Below are 10,099 nucleotides of genomic sequence, written 5' to 3'. Positions count from 1 at the left end.
CCAATCTAAATTCAATAAGTAGGACCTAAGGAACATTCATGCCAAATTTGGTGCTTTTATCCGGCGTGTAACAAAAAAGTTGCTAAGCCACCTGACTACTACAGTTGTATAAGTGAACGTGAATATGCTGAATAAAAAATCCAGATACTGTGAGTTTTAAAAAGGAAAAACGCGTGCCTTCCAAGCCCATTTTGCACTACAAGGCGAAGGCGATTTCTTCCCACGGACATGTGTATTATATGTATGAGGTGATGCAACTGACAGTTTGTGAGGGGTCAGAGTTTGTGAGGGTTCAGAGTTTGTGTGTCAGATCCCATATACAATGATCCTGGTTCTCGCCGTATAATCGTGGAGACATTCAATATGCGACCTGCCTTTCCTCTCCTTCGGAGAACAGCACAGCGATGCTTCAGCTTATCCAAACAGATTAAAAATGGTGTACGATCAAACTACATATACAGCAGTCGACTAGACGTGCCACCCCAAACGACGGCGGTACTAGCAGGTCGTGACTGGCTTCCGGGAGCCAAGGGGAAAGGGTGTCAGTTTCCGCAGCACATAGCCAGTCCGAAAGAAAACTTTCCCGCTGTGTACAGATGTATTGAATCGTTGCAGCACTACGTAAACATGGTAAACTTACGTGATTTAGCCAAAGAAGCTCGTGAAATACTAGAGAATGAACTGCACCTGCATGGAGCGATTCTATTTCGTGACCTACCTCTTCAGAATGGTGCAAGTTTTTCTAAGTTTGTACGTGGACTTGGATACACTATGGCGGGGTATGAAGGAGGGACGGGCATCAGACGTAAAGTTGCTGGAGATGTTTTCACAGCAAGCGAGGAAGATTCCCGTTACAGCATCGAACCCCACAACGAAATGTCTTATTCACTTCATTTTCCGAAAAAGGTATACAATACAAGCCGTGTGTGTGTGTGTGTGTGTGTGTGTGTGTGTGTGTGTGTGTGTGTGTGTGTGTGTGCGTGTGCGCGTGGGCGTGCGTGCGTGCGTGCGTGTGTGTGGTGGCTAAGTGCGCTCCTGTAAGCAAAATACTGCGAGTACTGTTAATAAATATGCTGCCTAAACTGCGCCCAAACCCGTGTAAACTCAGCTTGTGCCCCTTCCGGCTTAGATTTAGAAGAGTGGTAATACCGACTTCAGTACAGCTTTCTACATGCCGTCAAATACAAAAGCATTGGGTTTTGCGTAGACAGCTTCTTGAGATAGTATCACCATAGTCCTGCTTGCATACGGAGGAATTCGGGAATCGATTCTGACAATTGTCCCTCTCCCAGTCAAGTCAGTAATACATACTCGTGCACCGTCATGTAAGCAGGACTAGTATCACCAAGACAAGTATGTGGGCTAACCAATGATCATACGACACGTATTGTCTTTTTTTCCCCCAGATATTCTTTTATTGTGACATACCTGCCAAACCTGGCCATGGAGGGGAAAGTGTTCTCTGTCGTAATAGGGACATTTTACCGGGACTCGACCCAAACCTTGTCCAGAAGTTACGCAAAGTTGGTATCCAGTATCAACGTCATCTACCGTCACATCAACCCGGAAACATATGTAGCTGGCAAGGGGTACATGTTTTTTGTTGTTTTGTTACATAACTTTAACTTTCCGAAGACGAAGTACGTATACACATTTTTACCGAGGCAATGAACAGTGTTCAAGCAAACTACATTTTTATTATATATTGTTTCCAGTATGCAAAATAAACATAATTTCAATAGACAGAAAGACAATATATAGTAGTTTGCTTGAACACTGTTCATTTGATTCTAACGAGATGCTGCACGTATAACCCGGAGTCAGGCAATTCAGCTAATCGACAATAATGTTTTAACTTCATGCTAGCCTAGTACTATATGCGCTTAGCTAGGCTATAATATAGTGACTTGCATAAGAGAAAGCATAGGGGGGATGGGCGTAATATTGTCTACAGGATAAATTATATAACAACGTTTTGAATAATATTTCCCCTACTTTTACGGAAAGGATACATTTATAGTTCTTAGCAGGCCTAGGATTCGCCTGTGATATAATCTATTATCATGATTATAATGTCCCTGTGGGATCGGATAAAGCTTCGAATCAACTGCCTACCACCAGCAGTAGTGGCCTTACCCGATGGATAATAATGAGATTTAACGGGGCCAAATTCTCGAATGTCTGACGTCGACGTGTCGTTCCGCCCTCCTCGGCCCGCTCTATGTGATAAAGGGGGTTTGTGACCAATGTGTGACTCCGCTATACTCACTGTGATAAATAACAATCGAGTGTAGCGGAATGATAGAGCCAGTAGACATGATCTAGGTGGCTCGTGCAAGTGAAGTGTGTTCCAATTTATTGTGTGTTCCACAGTGACTACACCTGCGTACATAAGGTTAAGATAGGATACCATGGTAATCAATAAGTGCATTAATATGTAAAATACTTTTCTAGGGAGATGAGAGGAACTAGGGGGAGGGTCCAAGTTACTCTGCTAGTCATTCTTTTGTGTATTCATAGTCTCCAAATACGAACAATACGAGTGATAAAGGCAACCAGCATGTATAATAGTTTTTTCAATCTCAGTTTCCCCCAATTTGAAATTAAAAAGTGCATTATGGATGGAAAATATACTCAAATAAAAGTTTGCGAATTCTAAAATACTGAATTCCTAGTCCCATAATAGAAAATACTTACACAAATGATCATGTAAATATTCTTCCCACTATCAGGCCTTCTTTACTGAGGACAAGTCAGATGTTGAACGATGTCTTGAAGAGCAAGGTATGACCTACCATTGGCATAAAGATGGCGCCCTAACATACCGGTATCACTTATCGGCTTTTACCACCAATCCAAAGACAGGTAATCAGTTATGTGTAAAATCTTAGAACCTTGAAAACCCTTTTCAGATATGTCAGTGCGCGTGCGTATGTGCGTATGTGTGTCGAGCTATGTGATCGGTCATATATCTGATTGATATATCTTGCGATACTTTTTTGAATAACTTTCACTTGTTGTATCAATATCCCTTCTAGCCATGACAAGAATTGCTCAGGGTAATACAAATGTTTCTACTTATGTAGCCTAGCTCAGTGCACCATGCATGCGAACCCATCCTACCCCATCCAACCCTGAAATATGACCTTCCATTTTACGGAAGGTAAAAATGGCGTTATTATGTATTTACGAACATTCAAAAAAAAATGCCGTCATCATTTTTTACACATTGAAGATATTGTTTGTATGAAAATGAAGATACTTCGTTCACAATGAGAATGATAAGAATTTATTCTTAAACAATAGGCCACTGAACTGTAAGATACGTCGTGACGTTTCGCCCTCACCGGCCTCCTCTCACAGGGGTTGGCCGATGTTTGAGGGCGCACCGTCACGGCGTACCTTACAGACTAATAGGCCACCACGCTTTAATATTTTACAATACAGACTCACTCTGGCTATTTGCAACACGTCTCCATCCCGCTCCGCCATTTTACTCCCATAAGGAAACCGTGACATTGCGCAGATACATCCTGCGCATGGTTTCGGGTAAAACATTGAACATTGGTAACTGATAAAAAATCAACAGTAAATGTAATCATATCAACCATAAATGTATTAGCATCAACCATAAATGTAATAATGATGCGAGTCGTAGAGTTGAACAGTATAAGTATGGATAGTTCTGACGTTACACTCTAGCACTCACACTCTCGTACTCTCGTACGGGATCGTTCAGGTCCAAGTCGGGAATTAGTCACGACTGAGAAGAGATTTCGGCTTGCCAGAATCACCTACACGGGTGCTCGTCTCGTCTCGTCTGATTCTGGATGTTTAATTCTCATCTTAAGTATACTTCGAATACAATGGAATTTACACAACAACTATAAATAGCAAATCACACCATAAGATCATGGCATCATAAAAGTTATTATGTACTTTTCTCTAACCAATCATGTGAATTTCAGTTACATCATGTTTGCCCAGATTCGTCATCGCCAGTCTATTTCTGACCTATGGCCTACAATGCCGAAAAGTAGAATTTATTCCCATAATTCCGAAATACGATATTTTGGATCGTAACACCACCCCCCCCCCCCGTTTTCCTAAAGGAGCGACCCGCGACTTGAGAACTGGAGAAACATGACGAATGGCACAGCCAAAACTTTCTTGTAAATTTGTTTTTGCGTTTTTCTTTATATAATAACTAAGTAACACAGTTGCATAGATACATTATGTAATTGGTAATCAGGTAAAATAGTCTCAAGGAATGTTAAATACAGAGTATATAAATATATATGAGATAAATGTATGTATACATAGAATAAATTACAATGTAAACCAATTATGAAATCAAGGAAGTGATCAAAATAGCTTAGCAACGTTGATATATATCTTGAATAAACACACAAGTAAACATAGCACTTGATGTAGTCTAATATAAATATTGATTATGGAATACAGTAATTGACAGTAGTGATCAGTCCTGTAAATATATATGAAAAAAAAATCTCAAGAAAACAAAATGTCACGAACACTAAAAAAAATCCTAAAAGACGACAGCATAAGTCGTGAAACATGAGAAAAGTCTAAATGTCCGTCTTAAAATCATTCATTCAATACTCGTAAAAGAAAAGTAAATACACATTAGATTAAAATAGTTGTAAATCAGAAATGCAACTGTATGTTCTAGTCTATCCTACCGTCTATCCTACCAGGTCCCCAAACAGACACAATCGCGGTTCAAATCTTTCCCAATGACATATTCAGAAACAAACGGCAGCGACGGGGCTCGAGCCTGCAACCTGCAGATTCCAAGCCGGCCACTCTAACCATTCGCCCATCCTGACTCCACATGAACTCAAAATCAAACATAAATGTAATAATTAACATCGGAAATAAATACACTAGCCTACATGTAAATAACCCAAACCGTTGATGTAACAATTTAAAAATGTAATGTTATCAAACATGCATATAAAAGTGATTAAAGTCAACAATAAATATAACCTTAATCCTACTATATATACACTTTGCATGAGATCCGTTCCTTTAAATATTCTTGGTAGGTCATGGGTTCGTACTTGGTACTCCCGTCAACACATTTAATAACAGCATCATTATCAGGTTGACCAAAAGCAATTACTGAGCAGCGATCACTGACAGGGCGATCTAGATACACTACACGATGTTTCTGAAAAAAAAAATCAAATATTGAATTTAAAAGTTAGTAACGTGGTAGTATAAGATGAGAAATTGTTACTTGTTTTGGATTTTTCATCATTGATAGAAAAACTTTACTATCACACGGAGCCCGCATATGTTTTGTTTGCTGGCTCTGACGGCAATTACCAGCACAAAACGTCTACAAAGTTAGTCTCAGATTCAGAATCAGCGGATTCATAGTGAGGCTAGTCTCATATTGAGCCTCGGATTCAGCCTCATATACGGAAAAAATTGATGACACTCAATGCAGGAAATGTCCCACCTAGTACCTCTCACCCACCGTATAAAATATTACTTCTACAAAATTTTTAATAAGATTAAAATCTTTTAAACAGCTGCAATACTTGTCACAGACACACTTCATTAGAACAGAGCCAACCAAGAAACATACCATCAGCTGAACTTTGACCTCTCACAAATATCTTGGTGACCAATCTGATTATTAAACTCTGATGTGTTGAAAGTTGCTAGATGCTTTATTTACCTCTGTTTCCATAGTTTTGTGTCGTTTGTTTTGTTCCGAGTGATTGCCTCCTAATCTTCCAACGGCGATCACTCGGAACAAAACAATTAAAAACGACACAAAACGATGAATATAGAGGTAAATAAAGCATCTAGCCGCTTTCACTTGCTTGGTGACATGCCCCATGCCCTGCAATTGGATGTGAAGATGGGACATTTCCTGCAGCTTTGGCATTCACCATTTGCTTTTGTTTGCACTCATCGCGATTTTCCATATATGGGACTGGATCTGAGGATTAATATAAGACTAGCCTCATATTGTCTTCCAGTGTGAATCTGATTCTGAATCTGAGACTAACTTCATACTCCTCACCACCAAATTAAATAGATAAATGCATATATTCAGTATGTCACAACGAATTAGTTGCTTTTAGCTCTGGAAATACAGTAAACCTGGACATTTTCGCTTGAGACTTATTTTTCACTTTTGTCATTGGAAAACAAAAATGCAAATACAAGTATTGACTAAGAGAGCCTTCAGTAAATATACAAGGGGAGGGAAATCAACCTCAGGTCTGTGGCATAAAATGTGACCCTTCCCCTAGTCCGTTGTGCTAAAATGTGACCCTCCCTCAATTTCCTTTGAATCGAATCATTATCTCTCAAATATGACGCCACACCCCCGTAGTCAAATATTTGAATGAAACGCATTTTTAATACCGCCTCCCTGTGAGCTCAAGATTAGTAGTCAGGATCTTTAAAGGCATTTTGTTTTTTTCCCACTATTACCAACACAGTGGGTTTGTATTAAATCAGTGCCTGTTTTTGGGTGTGGCTAAGCTGAAGGCCAGATGAGCGAAAGACTAGAAGAGCACACAACTGACAACTTCAACTCCACTCCACAACATTATGCCAAATATCTTGCCACGCTGCTCCGCCTTTTACTACTTTGAGACCCACTCCTCTCTTTAAACCATAACTAAAGTTAATTCAGTACATTTCACTGATATGTTTTGACATTACTTTACAGTACCGGGTGTGGTAGCAGTAGGATTTGGAAGTGGTGGCAGTGGGTGGGATCATGCCACAAAATGACAACAAAATGAAAAGTTAGATAATAAAAAAGTGTCATAGTATAATGTGACCCTCCTCCCTGATTTCCATGGTCTAAAATATGACCCTCGGGACAGACTTGTAAAAAGTGATCCCCCTAATACCCCGGTCCTCCTCCTATCATTACTGCAAGCTCGTACAAAGCTCCCTAAAACACCCTATTTTACATGAACACGGTGTACCAGTGTGGTAATTCGTAAAAGAAATAGTCTTTAAGAACTAGCTGAAGACTGTAAAATCGCAGAAATTTAGCAGCGAAATACCTAGGTTTACTGTTATGTATGAACTCCAAGCTCAATCACGCTATTCTTCGGCGTAGAACGAAGATGTGGTACAAGTACAAAACTTTCAACTGCTCAACAAAACCGTGGCTGTATTTCAGCCAAATTAACTCAAAGCAGAACGAAGGCCTTAATCGACTGTAACAAACACAACTAGATTCACAGATTTACCTTAGAACAGGGTCTTGGGATAATATTCTACTGGAAAAGTTGAGGCCAGGGACGACGCCACATCCACACACCAGCCGAGCAGAGAGAAAACTAAAACGACACTCACATATACTGACTCATGAGCTTTTGTGATCTGCATAATGTATGTAACAATAATGAATGACAATTAAGAAAATGCATTCATCTAGTCATCATGTGTAATGAAAGAAGATCACGAGATTTAATTTATTGGTAATGGAATGTCCCATTCTTTCCCTCCACACAGTGGTGCGATGTAAGGACAATGGCCAAATTTAAGACATTTATTTCCAAAAAACATTGCCTTGCGTCTAGTAGGAACAAAATGCTTCCTCTATGCTCTCGGAAAATAATGCTATTGGGGTAGCCGGAAATATAAATAGTCTGTCTGGCCCTAAACATAAACTTTCAGTGTATAGATTATATGGTGAATTTTGGGCGAAAAATTGCCAACACACATGACAATACAACAATACATATACACGGCATTCAAGTCTGCAATGAATACTTTTTACAACAGATGTGATCGTGGAGTTTGTATTTTAGCAACTCCGCTTGTGTATGGTCCTTTTCGAAATCTCTTGAACGGATTTTGAAATCTAAACGACAGAAGTCATCTGAGTATTTCAGAAGAACCAAATCAATGCCACTCTAATCACAGGGAGCTCAGGCTCAGTTAGTTTTGTTTACAAATAAACAAACAAACAAGTAAGCAAGCAAACAAACAAATATACAAATAAGTAAGTAAGTAATTAAACAAACAAACAAACAAACAAACAAACAAACAAAGAAACAAACAGAAACAAAGAAACAAATAAATAAATAAACAAAAAAAAACAATTTAACCGACAAATGAGTACATACATACATGAGTAAACAACAACAACAAACCAACGAACAACAAACACTACCCCCACAATGATCTCCGTTGGAAATCACCCGTGTATTGATTGATTGATTGATTGATTGATTGATTGATTGATTGATTGATTGATTGATTGATTGATTGATTGATTGATTGATTGGGTGGGTGGGTGAGTGGGTGTGATTGTTTGTTTGGTTGGTCGGTTGGTTGGTTGGTTGGTTGATTGATTGATAACCATATACTAGTTTAGTTCACTATATGCATCTATTGTCATCACTCCTACAGGTGAAGAATTGTGGTTTAATCAGCTACATTTAAATCATGCATCGTACTTCAAAGTATCACCGCATTTTGTACATCTCAACATCCCCGATGACCAATATCCTTCTCACTGTTACTATGGTGATGGTAGTGACATAGAGGAAGAAACTTTACAGCATGTTCGAAATGTCATGTGGAATGCAGCTGTTGGATTTCAATTGCAGAAGAGAGATCTCTTGGTTCTTGACAATGTGTACGTTCAACATGCTAGACTTGGCTTCACTGAGGAAAGAAGACTTCTCGTGAGTCTTACCAAGGATTGAACCTGACTTTGATAAGGGTTCGCACTACGCAAAGTCGACTCTGGTCTTAGGTCGGCTTAATTAATTAAAAACAAAATAATAATGAATAGTTTACTTGCAAACCAGCCCAGAGCGAACTAGTGTGATATAGGGGTTTGAGAAATAACAAGATTTTTAGTCTAGTCCCTATACGTTCTACGACCACCATCCATTTAGAGAGAGAGAGAGAGAGAGAGAGAGAGAGAGAGAGAGAGAGAGAGAGAGAGAGAGAGAGAGAGAGAGAGAGAGAGAGAGAGAGAGAGAGAGAGTGAGAGAGAGAGAGAGAGAGAGAGAGAGAGAGAGAGAGAGAGAGAGAGAGAGAGAGAGAGAGAGAGAGAGAGAGAGAGAGAGAGAGAGAGAGAGAGAGAGAGAGTATGGACGGTAAATTTGATAAGTTTAATATTCTTCTCAGTAATGCGTACTTCTTTTAGTTGAATTCACAAACACTTTAGGGGAACCTTCAGTAATTACATGGGCGGATGGGCGCTTGTCACTTTTTAAAAATCGGTTCCCAGTGGTGGGTAAAATTTTAGAAAATGGGATATGGGATATAGAGAGGGTCACATTTTACTTTCAAATTGACTCGTCGAATTTCCACTAAAACTACACCAAGCTGTGCGACATTAATACACGTACAATTACTGAAATTTAACTACCAAATTACATTTACCATCTTTGAAACAAGTGAATATATCCATCGCCCTTTTGTAATAAAACTTGGTGAATCTCATAGGGTGAACAGATTACACAAACCTAGATCGTGGTGGTGTCTGTGGATGGTAGGCTGGTAGCCTGAATGAGAATGAATGGGTACTCTTAGGAGGTTTTATTTGAGTAGACGTAGTAACAAGGACAAAAATAGTTGACAAAACAACTACTTGAGTGGTAGACCTGATTAATATTTTTTTCAAAATTATTGCCTAGTATTAAATTGATTTTACTGGCACGAAAGAAGAGATTCGGTTGAGGTTAACTATACGAAAAGTCAAATTTACCCACCTTTACCCAACATTTACCCTACCTGTGACCCACCTAACTACCATCTCTGTCAAGGGGTAGTACGAGACAAAGTGATACTTTTGACTTCACAGCCTCAGGGGAGAGGTCACCGGGGGTGAATTAAGTCAAAGGTGTCACTTCGTCTCATACTCAACACATTTACACATCCTCTGCTAAAGATTTACCCCGGTGGAAAGACATGGTCAAATATGACATTTCGTATAGTGAACTAAACTCTAGTGAAGTTACAGTGGGTTGAAAATACAGAAGACTCAACTTTTACAGAAGAGGATATGAAAAATGAGTTCCAAAGCTACGTTTTATTTATTGATGTAGTAACTAATGGATATGCAATATCATGT

The 10,099-nt window shown here is 39.2% G+C and overlaps 1 protein-coding gene across 1 annotated transcript; it reads left to right on the top strand.

Annotated features, from left to right (window-relative positions):
* Window positions 1-327: 327 nt before the first annotated feature.
* Window positions 328-8,720, top strand: LOC144433394 (dapdiamide synthesis protein DdaC-like). Its single transcript, XM_078121696.1, has 4 exons — window positions 328-906; window positions 1,407-1,589; window positions 2,733-2,865; window positions 8,422-8,720. Exons 1-4 carry the CDS (start codon window positions 364-366, stop codon window positions 8,718-8,720), a joined length of 1,158 nt encoding a protein of 385 aa, XP_077977822.1. The 5' UTR covers window positions 328-363.
* The last annotated feature ends 1,379 nt before the right edge of the window (window positions 8,721-10,099 follow it).

The sequence above is a fragment of the Glandiceps talaboti genome, chromosome 3, assembly GCF_964340395.1.
Source record: "Glandiceps talaboti chromosome 3, keGlaTala1.1, whole genome shotgun sequence".
Taxonomy (NCBI): domain Eukaryota; kingdom Metazoa; phylum Hemichordata; class Enteropneusta; family Spengelidae; genus Glandiceps; species Glandiceps talaboti.
The sequence above is the reverse complement of the archived record's forward strand: the minus strand, read 5'-3'. Positions and strand labels throughout refer to the sequence as shown.